This window comes from Callospermophilus lateralis, chromosome 3 (assembly GCF_048772815.1).
Source record: "Callospermophilus lateralis isolate mCalLat2 chromosome 3, mCalLat2.hap1, whole genome shotgun sequence".
Classification (NCBI taxonomy): domain Eukaryota; kingdom Metazoa; phylum Chordata; class Mammalia; order Rodentia; family Sciuridae; genus Callospermophilus; species Callospermophilus lateralis.
In genome coordinates this window covers 59,123,071-59,150,042 of record NC_135307.1, presented here as the reverse complement: position 1 = coordinate 59,150,042, position 26,972 = coordinate 59,123,071, and the positions used below count along the sequence as shown (strand labels likewise).

General features: G+C 37.6%; 2 protein-coding genes across 6 annotated transcripts in view; both read left to right on the top strand.

Annotated features, from left to right (window-relative positions):
• The window catches only part of Pole2 (DNA polymerase epsilon 2, accessory subunit), a 46,180-nt gene extending 29,915 nt beyond the window's left edge, over positions 1-16,265 (top strand). For 4 of the 5 annotated variants that reach the window (XM_076850249.1, XM_076850246.1, XM_076850247.1 and 1 more), the window contains 9 exons: positions 2,680-2,852; positions 3,900-3,989; positions 4,349-4,403; positions 4,966-5,025; positions 5,115-5,192; positions 7,119-7,227; positions 8,099-8,275; positions 10,591-10,658; positions 15,331-16,265. In XM_076850249.1, the coding sequence (XP_076706364.1) occupies positions 2,680-2,852; positions 3,900-3,989; positions 4,349-4,403; positions 4,966-5,025; positions 5,115-5,192; positions 7,119-7,227; positions 8,099-8,275; positions 10,591-10,658; positions 15,331-15,349 (829 nt within the window). In that variant the 3' untranslated portion in view covers positions 15,350-16,265. The remainder of the gene's footprint in view (positions 1-2,679; positions 2,853-3,899; positions 3,990-4,348; positions 4,404-4,965; positions 5,026-5,114; positions 5,193-7,118; positions 7,228-8,098; positions 8,276-10,590; positions 10,659-15,330) is intronic. The other variant, XM_076850248.1, reaches the window with a different exon arrangement.
• Positions 16,266-19,562: 3,297 nt separating this feature from the next.
• On the top strand, positions 19,563-26,904 carry Dnaaf2 (dynein axonemal assembly factor 2). The gene is made up of 3 exons (XM_076850245.2): positions 19,563-21,428; positions 24,795-24,938; positions 26,318-26,904. Exons 1-3 carry the CDS (start codon positions 19,563-19,565, stop codon positions 26,780-26,782), a joined length of 2,475 nt encoding a protein of 824 aa, XP_076706360.2. The 3' UTR covers positions 26,783-26,904.
• The last annotated feature ends 68 nt before the right edge of the window (positions 26,905-26,972 follow it).

Sequence of the window (26,972 nt, the reverse complement as noted above, 5' to 3'; positions counted from 1 at the left end):
ATCATACTGCAGTTATTACAGGTCTGAGGCTTTGTATCAAGCTGGAAAGAGCAATGAAAATGTGAGAAAATTAGGTTTTATAATAACGTAACTGTGGAATTAGCATTTTGCCTGGATATTAGTTGCTGTAGCATGTCTGGCTTTAACTGGAAAAGATTTCCAGTCTGCTTTTCTTACCTGTCCATAAAGATTGATGAGAAGTTTAAGTGAGGTCAGAGAGATAGGAAAACACTTAGAATATGATTCCTGTATTAATATAAAGGTTTATTTATTTATTATTTTTTTGTATTCTACAAATGAATGAAAGTTCCAAGATGCAGATCATAGCACCTTATAAACAAAAGCATCCTAACATTGGAGCTACTCCAAAAGGGCTTCTCTGAGGAGGGTCAGTTCCCTTTCTCTCATGGTATTTGAGCAGAGGCTGAATGATGGTAGAAGTTTAGCTGGGACCTAAGAGTTGAATGTGGTTTGTAGACCTCCTCTCCCGGCCCTACAGTGTTAAAAAGTTTTTTTTAAAGCTAGTTTCCAAGGTATATTAATTAGATTTCTCATAAAAAGTCAGAACGAGAATTTTATTATTTATTTATTTTTTTAGTTTTTGGCGGACACAACATCTTTGTTTTGTGGTGCTGAGGATCGAACCTGGGCCGCACGCATGCCAGGCCAGTGCGCTACCGCATGAGCCACATCCCAGCCCCAAAAAGTCTTGGTTTCTGAATTCTCTTGAACTTTCAGATCTGACGATTGTGGCATCTGAATTCTCACGGGGCAAAACTTAAACCATAGTGACTGCCTACCATGGGCAAGGCATGTATGTGGGTGCTAGTTGGCCTTAGCTGACTAATGCTTTGATATTTAGTGTTATGTTCATGGAGCCTATAAGCATTTGAATATTCCTCTTGCTCCCATTTTTACACCTTATATTTCATGAACCAAGGAAGGAAGATATTTGTAAGGCTTTTTTCACCTTTAATTTCTCAAAAATCATTTTAATCAGTGCCTTTTTGTGATGCTCTGGTTTATGTTTGGTGTAAATTTAATTCAAATCATCATACAATTATATCTACTTACCACATTCCTCTAATAAATGCAAGATTTTCATTAACATCAGACCTCTGAAAATGCCATGGTCAGTTGGTGGCAGTAGTAACAGTTATTATTCTGAATACTCACATTATAGTAAGCACTGTGCTCTAAGGGCTTTCTGCAAATTATATCTTTTATTCCTTCTAGTAACCATGAGCAATAGGTATGAGTTTAGCCATATTGCATTTGAGGAATAGGGGTTTTAAAGGACTGATTAAATTGTCACATGTCACACTTGTTAGTAACAGAGATGTGCTTTGATCTCCAAATTTCTGACTCCAAACATTATGCTACATTAGATAAGTAATTGAAACATTAAAACAGTTTCAGGGCATGGGGGGCTAAGGGTGTGCTCAGTGGTGAGTATGTGTCAGGCCGTGAGTTCAATCCCCTGCACACAAGGTTTTGTCATATTACAAATGAAGTACATGGGGGCTGGGGATGTGGCTCAAGCGGTAGCGCGCTCGCCTGGTATGCGTGCGGCCCGGGTTCGATCCTCAGCACCACATACAAACAAAGATGTTGTGTCTGCCAAAAACTGAAAAATAAATATCAAAAAAGTTCTCTCTGGGGCTGGGGATGTGGCTCAAGCGGTGGCACGCTCGCCTGGCATGCGTGCGGCCCAGGTCGATCCTCAGCACCACATACAAGCAGGGATGTTGTGCCCGCTGATAACTGAAAAATAAATATTAAAATTCTCTCTCTCTCTCTCTCTCTCTCTCTCTCTCTCTCTCTCTCTCTCCTTCTCTCTCTCTCTCCTCTCTCACTCTCTCTTTAAAAAAAAAAAAGGTTCTCTCTCTCTCTCTCTCTCACCTCTCTCTTTTAAAAAAACAAAACAAATGAAGTACATGATTACAGAAATTAATTAGAAAATATTTAAAGGCATAAAAAAGAAAAGTATTATCTGGAATTCTATTAAAACAGACTATTAAGATTACTTAATATATATATATATTACATGTTAAGGATATTATACATTAAGTATAATATTTATTATATTTAACAAATTAAATATATTACTTATATATAATGTAGGTATTATATATATATAATACTTAGAATATTGTTTATATTTATACATAATGTATATATTATTTGTGTTCATAAATTTATAATACTATATATAGCATACATCAAATAAATTCTTATTATTCATGGTTCTAGCTTTCTCAATAAAATCTGTCTATAAACTAATACTACTGTAGCCATGGTGGTTCCAAGAACATGAACCAAGAAAGAAAGATATTTGTAAGGTTAGAACAGTGGAAAATTTGAGTTGGCCAGGCATTCATGATCCCAGCTGAGGTGGAACAAGGTGACATTAGAAGATGACCAGAGGAAAGAGACTGAAATGGGCAGTGCAGGGTAGTGCAAGCAGCTCCAGCTCCTCTTTGGTATGTCTGGTGGAAGTAGGAGTCTGTATCTGGTCCCTTTTTTGGCACTATAAAAGGATGCATACTGGGCATTCCTTTGTAACCTGTTTTTTAAAATTTAATACTATGTAGTCAACCTTTTCTGTTAACTGTGAATTATTGTATTATTGCATGATTTGTGACATTTAGCATATTTTTAATTGTTATAATTACATAGGGCATACTATGGAAATATTAATTTTTTTGGAGGGCCTTCTAATACATCTGTGAAGACTTCTACAAAGCTGAAACAACTAGAAGATGAGAACAAAGATGCCATGTTTGTATTTATATCTGATGTTTGGTTGGACCAAATGGAAGTATTGGAAAAACTTCACACAATGTTTTCTGGTAGGGGGTTATTTTTTTCTATTCTTTTTTGAACTGCTATGAGAGTTCATGTATTAAAACCAAATTATTGCCAAGTTCTAGCTACCCAAGAGGCTGGGGTAGGAAGATTGCTTGAGACTATCAGTTCGAGAACACCCTAGGCAACATACTGAGATCTGGTCTCAAAAAACAGAAAAACAAAAACAAAATGATAAATTCTTTTTAAAAATGTACATTTTTGAGTACTCTGTTTAAAAAAAACAAAAAACCTGTATCGGGAATGAGATATTTTAAGTAAAATTTTATTTTAAAGATTTATATTTTTACGTTTGAAAAATAACTATATGCCAGGCATGTGCATGACTGTAATCCCAGCTACTGGGGAGACTCAGGCCAAAGGATTGCAAATTTGAAGCCAGCCTTGGCAACTTAGCCAGACCCTATCTTAAAATAAAAAGGGATAGGGATATAGTTCAGTGGTGGAGTGCCCTTGTGTTCAATTTAAAAAAAAAAAAAAGGAATGAAAATAAAGTTATATGTATGCATGTTCATAATAAATTAGAATTAGTCATAAGTATAGTGTAACTAAAGAAAATGGATAAAATCTAGGGCTTTGAAATCTAACAGAACTGAGTTTAAATGCCAGCCTCATACCTTGGGCAGATTATGTAATCTCTCCATAAGTCTCAGTTTGGAGGAAATTTCTGAGCAGGGCTGGCACATACTGAGTTCTCAGTAAATTGTTGTTATTATTATTATTATTATTATTATTATTATTGTTTGAATAAAATAAGGTATTATTAAGATAGATTTTTCTTAATTAAAAACTTATGGTAAGGGGCTGGGTGTATAGCTCAGTGATAAAGCACTTACCTAGCACATGTGAGGCCTTGGGTTTGTATCCCAACATTGTTTTAAAAAAAAAGGAGTCTTGAAAAGCCAGGTGCAGTGGCATGCCTGTAGGCCCAGCTACTTGGGAGGATAAGGCAGGAGAATTGCTTGCCCATGAGCTAAAAGGCTTTAAATTTGATTTCCAGAGTAGAAAAGTGATGTTCTTTTATTCTCCAGGCTATTCACCAGCACCCCCAACCTGCTTTATTTTGTGTGGTAACTTTTCATCAGCACCATATGGAAAAAATCAACTTCAAGCTTTGAAAGGTATTGATTATTAATAAGTGTTTATATATAGAATAAACTAAATTGATGAAAAAATTATCCATATTTTAATTTCACTCAAAAGATGTAGGGTTATATTTAATCAAATATAATTTGAGGTGGTTATAGCGGTGCATGCCTATTCCAGTGACTTGGGAAGCTGAGGCAGGAGGATTGATAAGACCAACCTCAGCAATTTAGCGAGGCCCTAAGGACTTAGCAAGACCCTGTCTTAAAATAAAACATATAAAAAGGGCTGAGGAATGTGGGCACACACACCCCAAATATATATGTAATATATATAATTTGATTTTTATTTGTATTATATATAACTTAAATTTAATATCCTTTTAAAATTTTAGATTCTCTAAAAACTTTGGCAGACATAATATGTGAATACCCAAATATTCACCAAAGGTAATGATTTCTACTGCTATATTTTTTATTGAAATAATTTTATTTAAAAAAAAAGTCTTAAGGTTAAACCAGTAATTATTAAGAAACCAAGAAAAAGTTGAGGAAATTGAAAGAATTAAGAGATAAAATTATCCTTATAATATGTTATACTTCTATAGATTCATAGTGAAAAGTATTGAAAAGGAGAATTATAATTTCAGTCATATTTTTTGATGACATTACTGGTCCAGAACTCTGCCTTTCGATATGATAATCACTGGTCACATGTGTCTCTTTAAATATAAAGTTAAATTAAAGTTGAATAAGATCTGAAATTCATTCTACCAGCCATACTATCTACAGTGCCAGCACTCTATAATTGGACAGTTTAAATACAGGACATTCTATCATCGCGCTACTAGACAGTGTTGGGCTAGAGACATTTAGCAGTTTATTACAATGCATAAAATTTTAAAGATTAAAAACCCAGGAGTGAATTAAAGGCAGTGACTGTTTTTAGACTGCTGGATGGTGATGCCATATTATTATGCTTTAAAATGAATTATGTTGAATTTCACTGCAGTAGTCGTTTCGTGTTTGTACCTGGTCCAGAGGATCCTGGGTTTGGTTCCATCTTACCCAGGTAACTTTTATTTATATTTTTACAACAGTCAAGAAAATTCTGCAAAACTTAAAAATATATACTTTATCAGATCAATTGTTTTTTTGTAGGCCACCACTTGCTGAAAGCATCACTAATGAATTTAGACAAAGGGTACCATTTTCAGTTTTTACTACAAATCCTTGCAGGTAAATAATAGTTATTACTCTTATACATTTTTCCTTTCATTAGAAATTAACTTCTGGGGGCTGGGGTTGTGGCTCAGTAGTAGAGCACTCTCCTAGTACTTGTGAGGCCCTGGATTCGATCCTTAACACTATATATATAAATAAATGTATTGTGTCAACTACAACTAAAAATATATACATTTTTTAAAAAATTAGCTTCTGGTGCAGCTGGGGATAAAGCTCAGTTGGTGGAGTGCTAGCCTCAGATGCACAAGAGCTTGGGTTCAATCCCTAGCACCACCAAAAAAAAAAAAAATCTTCAAATTTGTTTATATATTTTGACTGTTAAGGAATAATATGAAAAGAAATTTTGCTTTTATTTTGGATTGCTCAAAACATTGAAAATATTTTAAGTACATTTAAAAATCTTCCCAATAGTAAATTTAGGAACTTAAATAATGGATGGATTTTTAAAAGTAGATAAATATCATTTCTGTATTGGCAACTCTCATATTTTGTCTCTAGCTCACATCTTTCTCCCAGACTCATGGATCCAGTTTCCTATTTATTCTCTCTCCTTGGTTATCCAGGAGACAAATGAACTGCCCTTATCTCTTCTGCAGCCTTCCCCTATCCTCGTTGATGGCACACTTAACGTTCTAGTTGTTCAGGCCAAATCACACAGTTTTCAGCTAGTCTTGTAAACTTCAAAATACATCCAGAATTTTATCACCTCTCTATCCCTCCTGTATGACTCTCTACTAATCTTCTCTAGCCTGGGATACTATAATTGCCTCTTAATTGGTCTCTGGTTTCTACCATTTCCACTCTATGGTCTATTCTTTTTTTTTTAGTTGCTCAAGACAGTACAATGATCTTGACATATCATACATTTGATTCCAATAGGGTATGAATTCTCATTTTTCCACGTGTACACATTTGGTTATACATCCATGTGTATACATACAGCAATCCTAGTGTCAGTTGTATTCTGCTGCCCTCCCTATCCCCCCCTCCTCTCCCCTCCCTCCCATCACTTCTCTCTACCCATTCTACTGTGACACTTATCTCTCTTTTTTTTTCTTCCCTTCCCCCTCACACCATCGTATATATATTTTGTGAAACCATGAGGGTCTCCTTCCATCTTCTGTGAAATTCCCCTTCTCCCTCCCATTCCCTCCCACCTCTTTTCCTTGTTTCGTGGTAATCATCTTCTCATGCTCTTCCTCCCTACTCTGTTTTGAGTCACCTCTCTTATATAGAGAAGACATTTGGCATTTGTTTTTTATGGATTGGCTAACTTCGCTTAGCATAATCTGCTCTAATGCCATTCATTCCCTGCAAATGCCATGATTTTGTTATTTTTTAGTGCTGAGTAATATTCCATCTATTCTTAACACTATCTCAAAGTGAGTAAGGCATATCATGTCCACCTTTCTGATCATGACAAATGGGGCCCCTCATATATCCTTACAGTGGTAATCAAGGTCCTACAGACATAATCTGACTCCCTATTATTTCTCTTTCTTTTTCCCCTTTTACTCCCTTCATACCAGCCTTACTCTATTCTTCAAGCATGCCAGCATGCTCCAATCTTAGGGTCTGTGCTGTACTCCCATTTCCCTTTCTTTTTCTTTTTCTATTAATTTTTTTTTGTAGTTGTAAATGGACAGAATGTCTTTATTTTATTTGTTTATTTTTAGGTGGTGCTGAGGATCAAACCCATTGCCTCATGCATGCTAGGCAAGCGCTCTGCCACTGAGCTACAGCCCCAGCCCGTATTCCCCCTTTCTTTTTTTATCATATATTTTTTTCTGAGGAAGTCAAATTCAACTTGTTTTCATTCTTAAATGTTTTTATTATTGCATTATACATATTATTGGGAATCATTTTGATATTCATAAATGTATATGACATAATTTGTTCCATTTCAATTTATTTTCTTAGAATTCAGTATTGTACACAAGAAATTATCATCTTTCGTGAAGATTTAGTGAATAAAATGTGTAGAAACTGTGTCCGTTTTCCTAGTAGCAATTTGGATATTCCTAATCATGTAAGTAAAGAGTACTTTTCTTTATTAAACTATCTTATGTTATATTATAAAAAATGTTTGTAAGCCACTTAATAATTTGCCTTTATATGTTGAAGTTTACTTGTGGTTCAAAATAATTTGAATATTCTTTTGTCAGTAAGTTAATTTTTGTTAGTCATTATTTCTTAGCTTTCTACTGAATAATTCCCTAATGGGTCAGAGGAGAGCCGAGAATAAGCAGATTTCTTTGAAGCTTTCTGCTTTGCCTTTAAAATTTTTAAATTGTGATACAAAATATAAGTACATATTTATCATACTTATTACATATTTCCTATGGTGTGTGCACACCAGAAGGATGAGTAATTTTTAGTCTTGTAGCTTCCAGGTTCCCTGACATGGAGTTGTCAAGGGTTACATGGTTACATGTACCCTCATTTGAGAAGTATGGCAGTAAATTCTACTGAACAGTTTTAAATTTTATTTTATAATATTTAATGTTATGCAAGCTAAATACTAGATCTTGGCTTTATTCAAACTATGAGATATTTTTGGGTGAAAAGAATTAGTAAGTTTATTATATGGTTATAAGTACACATAAGTGAATAAAATGTGTAGAACCTGTCCGTTTTCCTAGTAGCAATTTGGATTAAAATAATCCAGTGTGACTATTTGTGAGAATTGCCATTATGGTATGTGATATCAGATGAAAACTTATATATTTTCCTAAGATTCAGAATAATTACTTAAGATTTTATGTTAGTATTTCCCTAAGTTTTTCCCTAATTGTTTCTCAAATTTTCTAGGTCCTTTTGATAATTAGTATTTTATTTATAATTATTTGTGTAGCTATTTTCAGTTTTACAAGTGAAATGAATGTTATGTTCTGTTGTAGTTTATAAAGACTATCCTGTCTCAAGGACATCTGACTCCTCTACCTCTTTACATCTGCCCAGTGTATTGGGCGTATGATTATACTTTAAGAGTGTATCCTGTGCCCGATCTGCTTGTCATTGCAGACAAATACGATCCTTTCACCGTGACCAATACTGAATGCCTCTGCATTAACCCTGTAAGCATGGAGTTAACATTATATAGTCATTATTTATCAAGATTAGAGCACATTTCTATACATTTAGTATATTTAATTATTACTGGAGTAAAAATATACTATTAATGAAGCATTGAATTAATTTGATATACACAAAGTTCTTAAACTTTGAGTACAGGATGTGAGTATAAAGTGATGATATTTTAAAAAATATCATACCCAAACGTAAGTCCAAATGAATATTTTTGCCTTCAAAGTAACTTACTTTTTTTCTGGGAATTGTTTTTAGAACCTGTATCTTTTTTTTTTTAATATCTTTATTTTATTTATTTATTTATTTTTATGTGGTGCTGAGGATCGAACCCAGGGCCTCACACATGCTAGGCGAGCGCTCTACCACTGAGCCACAACCCCAGCCCTAGAGCCTGTATCTTATTCCCTTTAGCCATATTATATTAATGGTTCTTTTTTTTTGGTACCAGGGATTGAACCCAGGGGCACTTAACCACTGAGCCACATCCCCAGCCTTTATTATTATTTTTTTTTTTTTGGTAATTTTAAATTTTTTTTTTTTTTTTAGTTGCTGTTAAACTCAATACTTTTATTTTATTTATTTATTTTTATTTGGTGCTGAGGATAGAACTCAGCGCCTCACATACACTAGGTGAGCGCTCTACTGCTGAGCCATAACCCCAGCACCCCTAGCCCTTTTTTGTATTTTATTGAGGCAGGGTCTCACTTAGTTGCTAAAAGCATGGCTAAGTTGTGAGGCTGGCTTTGAATTCATAATCTTCCTATCTCAGCCTCCCAAGCCGCTGGAATTACAGAATATTAATGGTTCTTGTCCTTTGAGGAGAATTGTGATTTTTGGGAAATTGTCCAAGTGTCAAAAGCCCAAGCCTGATAAATGAAATTTAATTGAGATACATTGTTTAATTTTTATGTAGAACTTTTCAAATTAGTTCACAATGTTGAAGTTGTTTGTTAAGCAAATAATTATCTTCATTAGTGATTTTTCAGTCTGCATGCTTCCTTGATTCTTATGACTTTTAGATTTTAATACTTCTGTTTAATAATCAATTCTAGAAATATTTTGCCTTACTATTGAATACTACTTTCATCAGATACACATTTTTATTTACAACAAAAAAGGCACACATTTTATATAGTTTCCTCCATGAGAGAGCTTCTAAATTTGGCACTTTTGATGTGTTGGACCAAATAATGCTTTGTCATGAGGGCTGTTCTGTGCATTGTAGGATGTTTAGCAGCATCTTTACCTCTAGCCACTAGATGCCAGTAGCATCCCCCACTTGTGACGATCATAAATGTCTCTAGACATTTTCCAAAATGTTTCCTGAGGTTCAGAATCATCCCTGGTTGAAAATTGCTGTTCTAAGGATGAACACAGTTAACTAATTTGGCAGCCTTGCTTAAAATTTGTAGCTTAATTTTTGAATAATTTTATTCACAGATATCTTTCATAACAAGGCTATTTCCTTATTTAAAGTTAACTTTTCCAGTGGCTGGGGGGGGGGTGGCTAAGGAAGGAGGATTGCATGTTCAAAGCTAGCCTTAGCAGCAAGGTCCTAAGCAATTTAACAATATGCTGTCTCAAAATAAAATAAAGTAAAAAGAAAAAAAAATAGGCTGAGAATATGGCTCAGTGGTTGAGCCCCTCTGGGTTCAATTCCTGGTACCAAAAAAAAAAAAAAAAAAAAGGCAGGGAGGTGAATGGTGAATTCTTATAGTTAATGTACCTTGTATCTGTGAGTGAGTGTATGACTACCTCCCACACCATCATCACAACTTGCTTTTGACACTGATTCATCTCCTCTTGATATTTACACATTAATGAATCCTTGCCATGGGCCACACACATTGATTTAGGGGTGGGGATACAGACACTGAAAAGGCAGAGGCGCTGCTGAGTAACCTTAAGAGTTTCATAGTAGAGAGTTATATTTGTGATTGCTGCTCAGTTGCCTTGGGGGCACACCAGATTTTCATTGTGGAGAGAGGCAGGGAAGACTTCTTGAATATATGAGTGTCCCAGATGCATATTTAACATCACACAGTATCATTTATTTCTTAAACCAAGTAGTCACTCCTAAGCACTCCCAGTCTTGTTTTAGCATAAGACTGCCTAGTCAACTTGAAAGACTTGCTTTAAGTAGAGATATAGTAACAACCTTCTCTCCACAAAGATGCTAAAATCTGTCTCATTGTTTTATAATCACATCTTGTAACTTTCATGAAAAAGAATTTGCTTAAAAAAATAGGGATTATTTTATAAAATTTGATTAGTTACTTACAGGCATTTTTCTCCCCTTAAGGGCTCTTTTCCAAGAAGTGGATTTTCATTCAAAGTTTTTTACCCTTCCAACAAAACAGTAGAAGACAGGTAAGTGTACTCAAAAAAAACAAAACAAAACAAAACACACACACCAAGGGGCTTTCTCTGTTATATTGCTAGCAACCACATGTTCTATAAGTGTGCTGAGATGTTTAAGTGCTGACAGTTGGCCCATTGGAAATGTTCTAGGCTGAACTTATTGTGGTCATGCTGGTGGCACCGAAGTCAGTGTACCTGGGTAGGATGTTTGTATTGAGATAGATCAGGAACTGTTTGCTAAGTGCAACCTTAAGCCAACTGTGGAGGTGAGCTAGTTCTTGTAGGCCAACTTCCAAGGATGCTCTTCTTGTAGAGGTCAGCCCTCACCTCTGCATGGTTGATTCTTAAAGCCTTATCAGCTTAAATTGAAAGCAAATAAATAGTGAGGAGCTGGGTGTGAATGTTGTGATGGTGAGGGCTGAAGTTGAAAGAAGGTCTTGGGAAAGAAGAAAGAATAATCATCATCTGATGAGTAGTGATTTAATCACCCATATCAGAATCCTCTTGGGTCCTTGTTGAAAATGTTAAATTCTAGCCAGCTGCAGTGGCACATGCATGTCATCCCAGCTACTCAGGAGGCTGAGGCAGGAGGATCACAAGTTCAAGGCTAGCCCAGCCTCAGCAATTTAGAGAGACTCTGTTCTCAAATAAAAATTAAGGACTGGGGGTAGCTCAGTAATAGAGTGCCCTGAATTCAGTGATGGGGTGGTGGTAGGGTAGTTGAAGAATCTTTCTCCAAACTTATCAAATGGCTCTCTAGTTATAGGTCCTAAGAATATGCATTTCTAACAGTTTCTCTGTTGGAAAAATCACAGGCATCCTAATGTGTGATTTCTCAGGTAACTATTTTGGTAAAGCAAATCACATATACATCTTCTGTTTAAGAACAAGTGACTAAATTGTCCTCTAGGTTCTTTTCACAAAGTATAATCTTGAACATACAGCCCAACTGTGGCTTTTTTTTTTTTTTGTATTAACAAAAAAAAAAATTTAATAATTAACAAATTATTAAAATAAAAATGAATACAATACCTTTACTTTATTTGTTTATTTTTATGTGGTACTGAGGATCGAACCCAGGGCCTTGCACGTGCGTGCTAGATGAGCGCTCTACCACTGAGCACAACCCCAGCCCTTTATGTAGTTCTTAAAAATAATTTATGCAGGGCTGGGGGTTGTGACTCAGCAGTAGAGTGCTCGCCTAGCATGTGCGATGGTGCTGGGTTTTGAGCCTCAGCACCACATAATAAAATTTTAAAAATAATAATAATTTATGCATATATTCTTACTGCTTAGTATTCATGAAGGATATTCATTCTATGAAATATTCTCAATTTTGTTCTTGGATTCACCTATTTTGACATGTTTGGTTTTTACTATATTCCTGATAGTGCTTAGTTCTTGGAATATAGGCAGACAGATTCTCAAAAGAGCACAGATATTCTAGCCTCTAATTCCATAAGTCTAATATGTGTTTGACTTTACCTAGCCCACATTGTATATGGAAAAGAAGTGATGAAATGCCTTTAGGTTAAGGACATGTGCTCTTCTCCAGTTCTTGTCTATCTGTATCTGGCTACCCCTGAGGGCATCTGACTTCCTCACATCAAGATTAAATCATCACAGAGGGCTGTCAGTCTGGAGCATATAGTCTGTATTTGTGTGTGTGTGTGTTTCTGGGAATTGAACCCAGAGCTTTGTGCATGCAAGGGAATCACTAAACCAACTGAGCTACATCCCCAGCCCGCATATTATCTTACAACAATTTTTTAGATTGACTTTCACTAAAACTGAGATTTAGTATAAAAATTTCACATGTAAAAAATTTAGTCTGTTATGAAAACCAATACTGGGATCTCAACAGCTCTCAAGACAAATCTGTCTGTCCCAAGCACAATTTTTATTTTAGAAAGACTGTCTTCCTTTGTTTTAACTGTTAGAGAAGCACTAGCCAAATATGCAGCCCATCTCTTTATTTGTAGACGAGTCAGCCCTGGCTTCATATCTTCTTTATATTTTCCCTTTACCTGAAATTCCTCAATTGCTTACTTTTATCTTTATGTCTATCTCTGCAAATCATTTTATATATTTCTTAAAAATGAATTGGGATATAAACAATTACAGCTGGAAATTGATTTATTATGATAGGATAAGACGTTTCAACTACATTTAATTGCCATGAAGAATTGTTTTCTATTTGGTTCTTAATACTTTTAAGTACCTGTCATTATTTATTTATTAATTTTTAATTGCTTTTAAAAAAATAAATGACAGTGGAATGCATTACAATTCTTATTACACATATACAGCAGTTTTTCATATCTGGTTGTATAAAGTGTATTGACACCAATTGGTGTCTTCATACATGTACTTTGGATAATGATGTCCATTGCATTCCACTATCCTTGCTAACCTCCTGCCCACCTCCCTTCCCCTCCCACCTCCTTGCCCTATCTAGAGTTCATCTATTCCTCCCATGCCCCCGCCTCCCTACCCCACTATGAATCAGCCTCCTTATATCAGAGAAAATATTTTTCGGCTTTTTTTTTTTTTTGGTTTGGCTAACTAACTTCTCAGTGCCATCCATTTAACTGCAAATGCCATGATTTTATTCTCATTGGTTTTTTTTTTTTTTATTAGAGAGAAAGAGAGAATTTTTAATATTTTTATTTTTTGGCGGGCACAACATCATTGTTTTGTATGTGGTGCTGAAGATCGAACCCGGGCCGCACACATGCCAGGCGAGTGCGCTACCGCTTGAGCCACATCCCCAGCCCCATGATTTTATTCTCTTTTATTGCTGAGTAAAATTCCATTGTGTATATATGCCACTTTTTTTTTTTTTTTTTATCCATTCATCTACTGAAGGGCATCTAGGTTGGTTCCACAGTTTAGCTATTATGAATTGTGCTGCTGTAAACATTGATGTGGCTGTGTCCCTTTAGTATGCCGTTTTCAAGTCCTTTGGGTATAGACTAAGGAGTGGAATAGCTGGGTCAAATGGTGGTTCCATTTCACGTTTTCCAAGGAATATCCACACTGCTTAGGTACAGTCATTCTTTTTTTTTTTTTTAGTTGTAGTTGGACACAATATCTTTATTTTGTTTATGTGGTGCTGAGGATTGAACCCAGGACCTTGCACATGCTAGGCGAGCGCTCTACCACTGAGCCACATCCCCAGCCCGGTACAGTCCTTCTTAAGTTTCTAGTAAAAGCTGGGCACTGAAGTGCACATATGTAACTGCAGTGATTTGGGAGACTGAGGCAGGAGGATCTCAAGTTCAGAGCCAGACAGGGCAACTCAGTGAGACCCTATCTTAAAATTAAAATTAAATTTTAGGTCTGGGGTTGTAGCTCAGTGGTAGAGCACTTGGCCTAGCATGTGTGAGGCACTGGGTTCAATTCTCAGCATCACATATAAATAAAATAAAGGTTCATCAACAACTAAAAAATTTTTAAAAAAAAATTAATTAAATTTTTAAAAAATTTAAAAAGAGAAAGGGCTAGGGATATAGTCGGTGTCAGTGTTTGCCTACAATCCCAGTGCGGGGAGAGGGTGGGGATTTCTAGCATAATACTTGATTTATTTGTCGTTGAATTGACAGTTGGTTCCTGTATCTTGTCTGGCTTCGGATAATGAAAAGCCTTCACATAAAATTTCCAAACTATAATTTGGTATTGGTAACTTGAAAACTCTTTTGAGTGCTGCATCAAACAAATTGATGTACATTAATTTTTTTAGAGAACTGGAAAAAAAAATATCAAGACAGACTGAAATTCTCTGGTCTGTCTGCTTAGTTTCTCCTAAGAAGAGGCCATTTGTTGGAATATTTGTGAAATCACATTGTGGAGTTAATCACAGAATGTAGGCAAAGTAGATAAGGTTAGCTCTGTTTCACCAGTATTGGTGATATAGTGGGGAAATGCACATTCTCACACAGTTGGTCTGAATGAAAACATTTATCAAAATGTGTACTTACTCAGAATTTATTTAAATTTCAAAACCATAGAGGAATTACAGATGTGTATACTAACTGAAAAAGGCCTAGAAGGGCTGGGGTTATACCTCAGTTGGTAGAGTGCTTGCCTTACATGCACAAGGTCCTGGGTTCGATCTCCAACACCACAAAAAAAAGAGAAAAAGGCCTAGAATAGTATACATTATTGTATGTATCACTATGCAGTTATGTACCACTATGTACATATTTTTAAAGCACAAACCCATACATACATGCCTGTATATTACCAGACTTTATTTTCCTTTTTATTAGAATACCTTTATAAGGTATACATTTCCTTTTTTTTGGTACTGGGGATTGAACTCAGGGGCACTTGACCACTGAGCTACATTCCCAGCCCTATTTTGTATTTTATTTAGAGTCAGGGTCTCACTGAGTTGCTTAGTGCCTTGCTTTTGCTTAGGCTGGCTTTGAACTTGTGATCCTCCTGCCCTAGCCTCCTCCAGCTGCTGGGATTACAGGCATGCACCATCACACCCAGCTGTACATTTGCTTCTGAGGAACAGAGATAGGGTTTAAAACAGAAATTTTTTTAGTGTTGCCTTCTGAATTTGGAACAATGTTGATCTATTTTGAAAACTAATTAGCTATAACTAAAAATTAAGAAATGTACAAGAACAGATTTCTAAAATGTTTAATTTCATTTTTTTTTCTATTTTCAGCAAACTTCAAGGCTTTTGAGAGTCTTAAAAACCATATGAAAAAAAAAAAGCATCAGTTTTCTGCTTGGTTTTATGTCTTAAGTGATTTTGATATTATTATTAAATTATGGTAAACTTTAAAAATATTCTTGAATTTGTATTTTATGAAATTTTGATATTGTTATACCAAATACAGTGGTACATTTGAAAATTTTTATAGGAAAAACACTTCCAGCATTCTTTAAAAAAAAAAAAATGCTGATTTAAGAGGCCCTGGGTCTGATCCCCTGCACTGCAAAACAACAAAATGTAGATGTGTATAAAGATATATTCTAGCTGGTTGAGCTGTTGCATACCTGTAATCCCAGCAACTTGAGAGCTTGAGGCAAGTTCAAAGCCAGGAACTCAAATTTAAAAAGGCCCTTCTAATTAAGCATGCATTTAAAAATTAAAACTAACGTTAGCTTATCAGTGGAATAAAGGCACTTTTAATTTACCAAAACAAAAAACACCTAAAGTTAATTTTGGTATTAGTCACTATTTTTTTTTTCCCCACTCTTTTCTGTTATTACCTTGATACCAGTGAGCATTCCCAAGAATTACTTGTTAGTGTATTTTAAATCACCTTTGGAACATCAAAATTCTAGACAAGTCTGACCTTAGTAAAGGTATTTTCAAACATAAATACAACATACTATTTAAATGCATCAAATTACAAATTGGTTGTTGGATATAACAGCCTTGAGTTTCTGACTCCTTCAGAGTTTTATGTGAAATTATGTGTGGGGACAGGCTTGTGTGTATGTGTTGGGTCCATAATTCTCATTGGAGTCTCATTTCGCTGGCCCTCTTCCTTGTCAAATTTCTTAATGTGGTAATTTTTTTTTTTCTGTGCATTTTTTTTTCCTGCAGAGATATTTTGGGAATCACTCTCTATATAATAAACTTGCTTTTTTCTTCACTGTGCTGTATTTATTCATTAAATGAGTACCTAACATATTCTAGGTCCTAGAGAATCCAGTGGAATACCGGAAAGGCAAAGTCCTAGATTTCATCTTGCTTACCTTCAAATAAATAGAGCCAGACCCTAGAAGAAAACACCAACTACAAAACCATGGTGAAGATTAAAAAAATGTGGGCAACTGTAACTGAATGACAGTACAGGATGAGGTTAAAGAAGAATCAAGGATTACTTAGGTTTTGGTGTTAAATAGCTAGGATAATATTAGTTGCTGAGACTGGGAGAATAACAGGTTTGAGAGGAGAAAATCAAGTTTTGTTCTGATCATGTTAATTTGAGATGCCTACTGAACATCCAGGTAGAAAAACCTCTTAAGGATCAGTGGTCAGATAGGACTGAAGATGTGTTGGTGTCACTGAAGTTCCATGAGGGCAAACATTTTTGTTTTTATAAACAATTTGTTAAACTTTTAAATTAATATATGAGATACACAAAGTCCCCTATTATCATTGGACACCTCAATGAGTTTTAACAAACTGCACAGCCAATTTAACAATATAACAAGATTGAAACAGTCCTACCCCAGAAGTTCCCCCTTTTCCCTTCTTATGACAACACTCCATCCCCCTCAAAATGGAACTCACTAGATCTTTTTAAAATTTTTTCTGTTAATGTTATTGACTGACATAGTTATGTAGCCTGACTTCTAACAATGAGATTTGTTTAGCCAAATTTTGTCTGATAATGGAGTCAAGCCATCTGTATTATTTTATTATGTTAGTGATACTCATCCAAGAGTACTAGTTGCTTGACATCCTTGCAGCACAATGATTTTTTTGTGCCAATGCCTAGAACAGTGACTTACTTTCCTATGTAGTAGGTGCAATAACTGCATAAATAACCTGTTCAAAGGACTAATCTGAACATAGATGCCATTTAAAACCATGAGCCTCAATAAGATCATCTTGGAAGATATGTGACTAGATAAGAGGACTGATAAACAAGCACATTTAGAGAACTGGCAGAAGGGGGACAAGTGAAGGAAAATAGACAGCTTGGAGTTCTATACACCAAGAGAAAAATGTGTTCCAAACTGGAATAGTAAGCTGCTTTGAATGCTGCTGAGAGATCAAGGCCTAGGTTTGGGAAAGGAAAGGAGTTAGGAATTCTATTTTTGGTCATTTCAAACCTGAGAGACTTAAGGATTACTTGTTCAAAAGGAGAACTCAAATTTGAGCAGCTGGATAAAAGAAGTCTATAGAGTTAGAACCGGAAATATAAGTTTGGTATTTGTAAGCATACATATATTTGTGGAGCAAGTATAGGTGGAGAAAAAATAGGGTCCCAGCCTTGGGGCATCTCTACTTAGAAACTGAACAGAATAAACTTGCAAAACAGATTATGAAAGCATATAAGGTAGGAGAAAAATCTAGAAAGGGTCTTATCACTGGGGTAATGCCAACATCTGTTGTGTTAAATGTTGCTGAGAATAGAAAAATGATAGGCCAGCTACCAATGAATAAATAACTACCTGTCAATAAATATACTTTGAGGCTGGAAGTGTAGCTCAGTGGTAAATCTTATGCTATAGGGATGAGACCCTTGGTTCAATCTCCAGCACCTAAGGAGGGGAGGAGGGATTTCTACAAGATACTTTACAATGGCCACATAAACTTCCCTTGTATGTCTCTGCCAAAATCTGTTTCATCAGTTCTTTGTTGAACTATTAGATTCTTCCCAAACTTTTAGAATCATACTATTTTAATAAGTATTGGGTCAATTATTCCATGGGTATATGGGCTAAAAAAAAAAATGCACACTTAAAATTCTACTCCCACCTTGAGGAGAACAATAATCATGAAAGCTTTGCCATTTTGATAGGTGACACGTGGCATCTTACATTTTGCATTATTTAAAAATTTTTTTAGTTGTAGCCGGTCGCGATGATATGCACACCTGTAATCCAAGCAGCTTGGAAGGCTGAGGCAGGAGGATCAAGAGTTCAAAGCCAGCCCTAGCAATTTAGCAAGACCCTGTCTCAAAGAACAAATAACAAAGGGCTAGGGCTGGGGATGTGACTCAGTGATCAAGTGCCCTTGAGTTCCATTCCTGTTACCAAAAAGAAAAAAAAAATTGTCGGGAGCCATTCTCACTCTGGGTGACTCCCAGTTAGGGTCTGAGGCGCTCTGGCTGTGTTGGAGCTTTCCCGGCCCTCTCCTGTTGAGAGAACCTGTTTGTGTAGGGGTGTGACTGACCACTGACCCCGGAGGCCCAATCACTGACCCTGACCTTGGAGTGCGGCCCCCCTTCAACCTTCATTGGATGGAATTATCCCCTAAATTTCTTGTTCCCCAATAAAAGGCTACTCCCTGGCGTGCTCCCCCTCTCTCTCTCCTGCTAGCCCTGAGTAATCCTTGCTGCCCTGCTGGGCAGTTAGAGGTAGGAACCAGAGAGGGGAGCCATTCGGACCTGGTCATAGAAAAAGGTAACTGAGTCTGTGTTTATTTTGATCTCACTAGCTAACTTTTATGCCACGAACCTCATTAATGAAACCATTGCGCTGGCTGCATGGTGAAAAAAATTTTTAGTTGTAGATGGGCATAATATCTTTATTTTATTTACTTTTAAATAAAAGTGGATGAGAACCTAGTGTCTCACACATACTAGGCAAGTGATCTACCACTGAGCTACAGCTTTACATTTTACATTCATTGGCATATTTGTTTATGAATACCCTGCCCTTATCTTTTGCTCCAAATGAGCTTTTACTGGGTAAACTGTATGGCAGATTATCCAGAAGATAAAAAGGAGGAAAATTAAGATTGAAATGTTTTAGTAAAGTGAAAAAACACATGTAAGTCAGGTTAAAAATCACAGCTTGTGAACACACTGGCTGAGCAACCTTGATCAGGTAACTTCTCAGGTCTCTCTTGTTTGTGAAAATTTTAACTTAAAAGTCAACAATGAATGGGATCTTGTACACAATACTGGCAATTATGACAATTTTACGATAGACAGCAGAAGTAAGTGCATCTAAAAAACGGCAAGTAGTTGCTTGGTTTGAAGAAATAATGAGGCCGTTTCTGGCACCTCCAGCTGATTGCTGCTGCTCCTTCCGGGTGTCAGTGGGGGTTACTGTGGCAACCAGCACGCGCTGCTCAAGGCTCAATCCTGCAGCCGTTACCGACCTCAGCCCTTTTGCTCTCCGCGTACCAGAGACTCTGCGGGACACCCTGCCCAACCAGTCTTGGACTGATCACCCTGGGGTTAGGGCGAGAAGCTGCGGGGCAGCATGGCCAAAGCGGCAACCTCCTCGACGCTGGAGGATTTGGACCTGAGCGGAGAGGAGGTCCAGCGGCTCACCTCCGCCTTCCAGGATCCGGAGTTCCGGCGAATGTTCTCCGCGTACGCCGAGGAGCTCAATGACCCAGAGAACCGGCGGCGCTACGAGGAAGAGATCACCGCACTGGAGCGTGAGCGCGGAGTGGAAGTGCGGTTCGTGCACCCGGAGCCAGGCCACGTGCTGCGTACCAGCCTGGACGGGGCTCTGCGCTGCTTCGTGAATGTATGCAGCAACGAGCTGGTGGGCGCGCCCAGCAGCCGGCCAGGCCCGGAGGACGGCGGTGGCGCGGCGATGGGTAGTCACTGGTCCCTGCCGTACAGCTTGGCTCCTGGCCGAGAGTACGCGGGGCGCAGCGGCACCCGCTACAAGGTTTACGATGTGGTGTTCCACCCAGAAACGCTGGCGCTGGCCCGGCGCAACAAGCGCTTCTGTCAGATGCTGGACGCCACGGCCCTGGAGGCAGTCGAGAAGCAGTTCGGCGTTAAGCTGGACCGCCGGAACGCCAAGACCCTGAAGACTAAATATAAGGGGACCCCAGAGGCTGCCGTGCTGCGCACGCCCCTTCCGGGGAGCGTCCGGCCCCCACCCAACAGGAAGGAGGATCCTCTCTCAGATTTTCCCTATCCCTACCGGTACCCAGCGACAGCCCAGAACTCCGTCGGCCCGGGGCCCCAGGTTCCCAAACCTGCGCTGGAGACTCAGCAGTCCGCCCCCACCGAGCCCCGCTGCAGCGTGGTGCAGCGCCACCACGTGGACCTTCAGGATTACCGGTGCTCCCGGGACTCGGCCCCGAGCTCGGTGCCGCACGAGCTGGTGGTCACCATCGAGCTGCCGCTGCTGCGCTCGGCTGAACAGGCGGCGCTGGAAGTGACGGGAAAGCTGTTGTGTCTTGACTCGAGGAACCCCGACTACCGGCTGCGGTTCTCGCTCCCCTACCCAGTGGACGACAGCCGTGGCAAGGCGCAGTTCAACAAGGCCAGGCGGCAGCTGGTGGTCACGCTACCAGTGGCGCCATTTGCGCGCCGCGGGCCCCCTGCGGCGCCGGAAGAGTCAGTGGGCCAGTCCGGAACTGATGGCGTGGTCTGCGCTTCCGCTAGCGTGGGGAAAGCGGGCCCCATGGGGGACCCCAGCCCGGACCCCAGCCCGGATCCCAACGGGATCCAGGTGGTAGACGCTGGGATCGCCACCCCAGGTGCCCTTGAGGTGGCGTCTCTGTCAGCGCGCGCTGGGGAGGAGAGAGAACTCCAGCCGGAAGAGCGAGGTTTGGGTAGGCACTCGGGGTCGCCGCCAGGCCTAGAGGAGAAGTCGTACCCAGGAGCTGGGAGCTCACCGGGGGATGGTGGCGTATGCTCCCCTAGTACTTCATCCCTGGCTCTTGACCAGGAGTCTCCTGTAGGAAGAGGGAGTGCGTGCGGAGATATCAGTCTAGAGACACACGAGGACCTGGAGGGCCCGGGTGGCGAGCCTTCTGACCCAGCAATGGGTGGGCCCGGCACCGAGAGCTGGGAACCTTTGTGTCCTCCTATGCAGTGTAATCAGGATGAAGAATCCTTGACTCTGCTAATTCAAGTGCCGCGGATTCAGCCTCAAAGTCTTCAGTGGAATCTGAACCCCCTCTGGTACAAACTGTGCTTCGCCACACAAGACTCGGTTTATTCCTTCTTCTTGCAGTTTGCTCCAGAAAATAAATTAAGTACCAAAGAACCCGAGATTAGCGTTTCTTCAAACAATGCAGTGATAGTACTGGCCAAATCTCCAGAGAGCCATGGACGTTGGCGAGAGTGGTACTATGGTTTGAACAAAGATTCTTTGGAGGTAACAGTTCTTTCTAGAGTCTTAATGTTTGAAATATTCCATCTCTCTTCTAAAATTTACTGTTACAGGCTCTCTCTCAATTTATCCTAAACAAAGCATTTTCTATAACTTTTCACGTTATGCTGGTACTTGTTAAACGTATTTTCAGGAAGGTTTACACGTATCCTCCCTGATGGATGGGTTTCAAATCCTCAAAGTTGATGGTAATAAAGTTGTTTTCTTGGGCTCCATTGACTCCGAAAGAGACCGAACAGATTTTCAGTGATCCCTGGACCTCTAAAATTAAATACAAAAAGTTGAGAGTAATGTCTCTTGGAGAAAAGGACTAACTTTAGTCTCAAAGGGTTTGTGACCCAAATAAGTTTAAGAAGCACTCCAAAGTGGCAAGTAGGAAAATCACTTTTTCCAAGCTTAGAAAGTGAGTAATAATAAATTTGTTTCTGAGAAGAAAAGTAACTCGGCAAGTGCCACATAGTTCTTAGGTGAGAAAGCAAACTCAGATGTTGGATTAATCTAAATCCCAGACAATTTTCTCTATAGGGTGCTCTTGGTAATTTTAGTCACTGATTTTGGTGAGGTGGACCTCTGGTGGGTGCTATATTGTGTTCAAAGTTTCTCTTTGCCTTTGTTTTAATCATCTTTAGGACCCTATTAGTATTTGGCACAATGGCTGGCATTTAATGAAGTGTAAATAATATTTGTTGAGCTGAATAGCACAGAACACTAGAACTGGACTGAGCATTATCCAGTTTACTGAGGATAAATTTTGATGAGTAGCTTATGTCCTGTTGTAGTTCTGCTATGCTTTTTAGGTTATTAAGTTCTTGAATTTCACATTTAATACTCCACTGTTACGAAAAATATTGAAAAGAATATTTAAAATTCTAAAGATTCTTTAAACTCAAATGAGCAATTGGTGATTTTAAGGTTTGTATCAAGTCAAGTTTTCAGAAACACTAATTGCACAGCTTGTATAATAAATATTAAGCTTTTGACCTTGGCCTTTAACCTGTCAGAAATTTTCACTTCTTCCTGTTGTTTTTCTATAAATCTGCTAATAAGTTAGCTCTGTATTTTATGAGTTGGGTATCTGAGAAGTGAGCCCTCCAAAAATCGTAAAATAAATAGTTGGGGAAGATATTTTGTAAGAATATAAAATATGAAATTCAGTATCTGTTTATGTCAGCAGAAGGGGAAAATTTAGGAAAGGGCAGTGGTTTTCCTGTAATTGTTTTAGCAAATAAAAATAACTCGATGTGGAAAGAAATTTATGGACAAACAGTTAAGAGAATTTTCAAGAATATGTTTTAATCTGATTTTCTAGCATGCTAACATTTTAGCAAGAAAACTAAATCAAAATGGAATTATTTCTTTGAAACTTGAAATAGATTTATTATAATTACTTCCATTAGTCATCATATTTGTTATGATGCTAATGGGACCATGATGTCCAGTTCTTTTGCTTTGCCTGTTTACAGGACCCAGGTTTTAAGTGTTAAAGTACATTAATTTTAAAAATTATGAGTAATGAGCCATATATAAGGATATTATGCATAATAACCATAATTTAGAAACTTTTGTGCTTCAAGACCAGTATTGTTATTTTACACATATACAAATAACTAAATATGTTTATTTAAATCTTAAATATTCACTGAGAATTTTCCTAGAACTTCAGGGCCAGTGAAATCATTATTTTTTTAATAAAGTCAATCATTAGAAGTCAAGCTTGTGTAGGTATTCTGCATTTTAATCATAACCAGTTCTATTATAAATATCTTCCTTAGGTTATCTAAAAATATTTGGTGCATTTTTTGCACTGAAGCAGAGACGAATCCCCTTTTCAGAAGCATGAACCTTAGAAGGTGCTGGAGATATAGGTCATTGGTAGAGTACTCGCCCACCATGTAGAAGGTCCTGGTTTGGATCCCTAATACGGCAAAAAAGAAAAGTAAAAAAAAAAAAAAAAAAAAAAAAAGAATGAACCTTAGAAATACTTTTGATGAGGGTACTTCTGTAATCAGTATTATTCTGGATCTTCAAATTATAGCAAGGCAAATTACTCTCACTGTAAAATTTTCTTTTTTTTTGATACTGGGGATTGAACTCAGGGGCACTTGACCACTGAGCCACATCCCCAGACCTTTTTGTATTTTATTTAGAGACAGGGACTCACTGAGTTGCTTAGTGCCTCCCTTTTGCTGAGGCTGGCTTTGAACTTTTTGAGCTCCTATCTTAGCCTCCTGAGCCACCGGGACTACAGGTAAGTGCAAATGCACCCAAACCCGCTCAATGTAAAATTTTCTGTTTTCAAGGTTCACTTTTTTTTTTTCTTTTGGCACCACGGATTAAACCTAGAGGTGCTTAACCACTGAGCTACATCCCTAACCCTTTTAAATTTTTTATTTAGAGACAGGGTATTGTTAAATTGCTTAGGGCCTTGCTAAATTGCTGAGAATGGCTTTGAACTTAATATTTATGCCTCAGCCTCCCACACTGCTGGGATTACAGATGTGTGCCACTATGCCCAGTCCAAGGTTCACTTTTGTATAGTATGTATTCACAGATTTAAATATTGTCTAATATAACCTGGCACGATGGCATACTCCTCTTGTCCCATTGACTCTGAAGGCTGAAGTAGGCCTTAGCAACTTGGCAAGACACTGTCTCAAAATAAAAAACAAAAAGGGCTGGAGTTGAAGCTCGGTGGTAAAGTGTCCCTGGGTTTAATTGCCAGTAAACACACACACACACACACACACAGTGTAATATAAAAAAAGAACTTAAAATGAACTGTGTTTATTTTGTAATTATAAAATTTGTTTATAAAAAAAGGTCAGGAAAATTAATTTTATTTGGGGCAGCAATGAACTGATTTTATGAGTTAAGTAATTTTAAGTATGGTTAATATGGTTATTCCTCCCACACCTTAACTATAACATTTAACATGAATGTGAACAGATTGCAAAACTAAATTGTAATTTGTAGTGGAGTTTGCATTATAACTTTAGAAGTGAGGTTATTCTTAAGAAATATTAGGAGGAAAAAAGCATAATGTGTAAGTAGTATTATCTAGTAGAGAAATGTACTTCAGATTTAATAAACCTAGAAAAACTACCAAGGCTTTATTCCCCGCCTTTTTAGGTTTTTTAAAAAATAAATTATACATACACTTTTGGTACAGTTTGTTTTGTTTTGTACAGTAGTAAATTTTCTTTTTCAGTATATCCCTTAGAAGTAATGTTAAGATAAACATTTTCAAAAGTGTAACCCTGATATGTGTGAGAATTTTTGTGAGCTGCCTTCCTAAGTATAACTGTCCACTGTGACTTATAAGGTGGAATATTTTTTTCCTTTTTCCTTTAGGAAAAGTTGTTTATTAATGAAGAAAATGTTATTGAGTTTCTTGAAGAGGTCCTGTGCTCTACATTCATACAGAAAATGCCCCTGTCCCCACCATTAATTGAAGTTCTTCAGGTTACTGATGAGAAGATTCGAATTCACGCAGAGGTAAGATTATAATGGGCTTTCTAAGAGAAGTGACTACTGGAAAGGTGGAAGCCTAATAAATTATTATTCCTTAATCTCATAACTATGAACAAAATGTAGATAATAACTGGGCAAAGTGATTGTGCTAAACCTTATTTAATCCCAAAATAATCCTCCAATTAGAATCAAATATTTAGGATGTGAGTTTGCCCAGGGATGAATACAAAGTCTTTTTTTCTCCCAAGTTGTGATTATGTCATAGAATTTGTTCATTATTTCCAGTTGAACCCAGTCTTTTAATATAGGATGCAAAAGTAACTGACACCACTGAGTGATGTGTGAATTGGGGGAAGGATAACTGATGAATATAGAAATTAAAGAAAACTCAAGAAATTCAACAATTCCCTTATAAGAATGTATGTTAAAAGGTTTTGTAGGCAATGTTAAAAAAGCTTGGATCATTTTGTTCTGAAGGAGAAGACAATGATTGAAAAGATTTAATCAGAAAGTTAAAGCCAGTTAAAAAAAACTGGCAGTATTTGGAGAATGATGTCAAGGGAGAAGCCTGGAAGCATATGTGTAGGTTTGCAAGGGTTATCACAATGAGATAGGGATTTAGGATAAAGAGCAGAGGTACTGAATCTTAAGGGAAACACCCAGAAGCCATTGAGATGCAGAGAAAACAGTTGTAAATCTTAGCCCAGGCCCTTGTAATAGGAGGGAAATATGCAAGGGTAGGGCAAACTGACACAAAAATGTGCAGCTCCACCCTGGCCTCCAGTCCAGCCCCTGATATAGCCTTTCTATAAATATTGGACCTCCAACCCAAGACAGGTCTTCTCACTCTTGAGATAGATACACATGGCTAGCTTCCTAAATAAACCTGTCTGTACCTTTGGCTTGTGCTGAATTATTTTCTGTCACAAAATTCTTTGCTGCCTTGTATGCCAAGAAACCTGCTGGTCCTGAGTTGAGTTCCCCCTTTCCTCTTGGAACTCCTTGTACCCTTCTCCAGGGACATTTCTTCTCCTTTGGCAGCCACACTACTTTTTTAAAAATCTGATTTTCAGAGCTGGGGATGCAGTTCAGTGGTAGAGTGCTTGCCTAGCACATGTGAAGCCCTGAGTTCAGTTCCCCTACACACAAAAAGTTTTATTTTCTCGATTGTGGTAGCACACACCTATAATCTCAACTACTTGGGAGGCTGGAGCAATAGGATTGCAAGTTCAAGGCCAGCCTCAGCTATTTAGTGAGACTGTCTCAAAATACAAAATAAAAAGGGCTGAGGGTGGCAAAGTGACATTGGTTCAATCCTTAGTAACAGCAACAAATTTCAGGTTACTGCAATTTAATTGCTATTACTTCAGATAATTATTAATTTTTTGTTTCTCTTGACACAGTTACAAGAATGTGGTAATCCTGATCAGCTTCAAGGAAAGGAAAAAATCAATGAAGAATGTCATCTAACTGAAAAAGAAAATGTAGAACATTTTACCACCTCAGCAACTGACTCTGATTCATCTATAGCAGTTAAAGCACTAGAAATAAATACTTGTGGTTCAGTAGCAGGATTTCAACAAGAGTCTCTTGATGTTTCTCAAATGCAACATGAAGCAAAAATGGAACATACTTTTATTAAAGAGAATGTCCTTGAGGACAAAGATAATTTAAAAGAACCGGTAATAACCAAAGAAAAAGAATTGGATGGACATCACAATTTGAACAAAACTATAGTTCACAATATACCTGATTTTGATAGCATAAAAGAAACCAATATGCAGGATGGTACTGTACAGATTATTAAAGATCATGTGACTCATTGTGCATTCACTTTTCAGAATTCTTTGCTATATGATTTGGATTAATTCTGTATTATTCAGAATTTAAATGTTGAGTAAAAAAATTTTGGACCTAAAATAATTTCTTTCTGTTAAACATTAAAACAAAGGTAGTCAATAAAGAATACAATTAAAATTTGGAATTTTAATTCCAATGGGTAAACTGTAGTTTTGTTTTTGTTTGCCTTTAAATAGTTTTAATTTTGGAGATGTTTTA

Bases quoted from the DNA above. Each gene is read 5' to 3' on its own strand.
- Dnaaf2 (XM_076850245.2), top strand. From the start codon at position 19,563: ATGGCCAAAGCGGCAACCTCCTCGACGCTGGAGGATTTGGACCTGAGC. The intron at 21,429-24,794 runs GTAACAGTTCTT...TTTTTCCTTTAG, and splicing joins TGAACAAAGATTCTTTGGAG to GAAAAGTTGTTTATTAATGA. The intron at 24,939-26,317 runs GTAAGATTATAA...CTCTTGACACAG, and splicing joins AGATTCGAATTCACGCAGAG to TTACAAGAATGTGGTAATCC.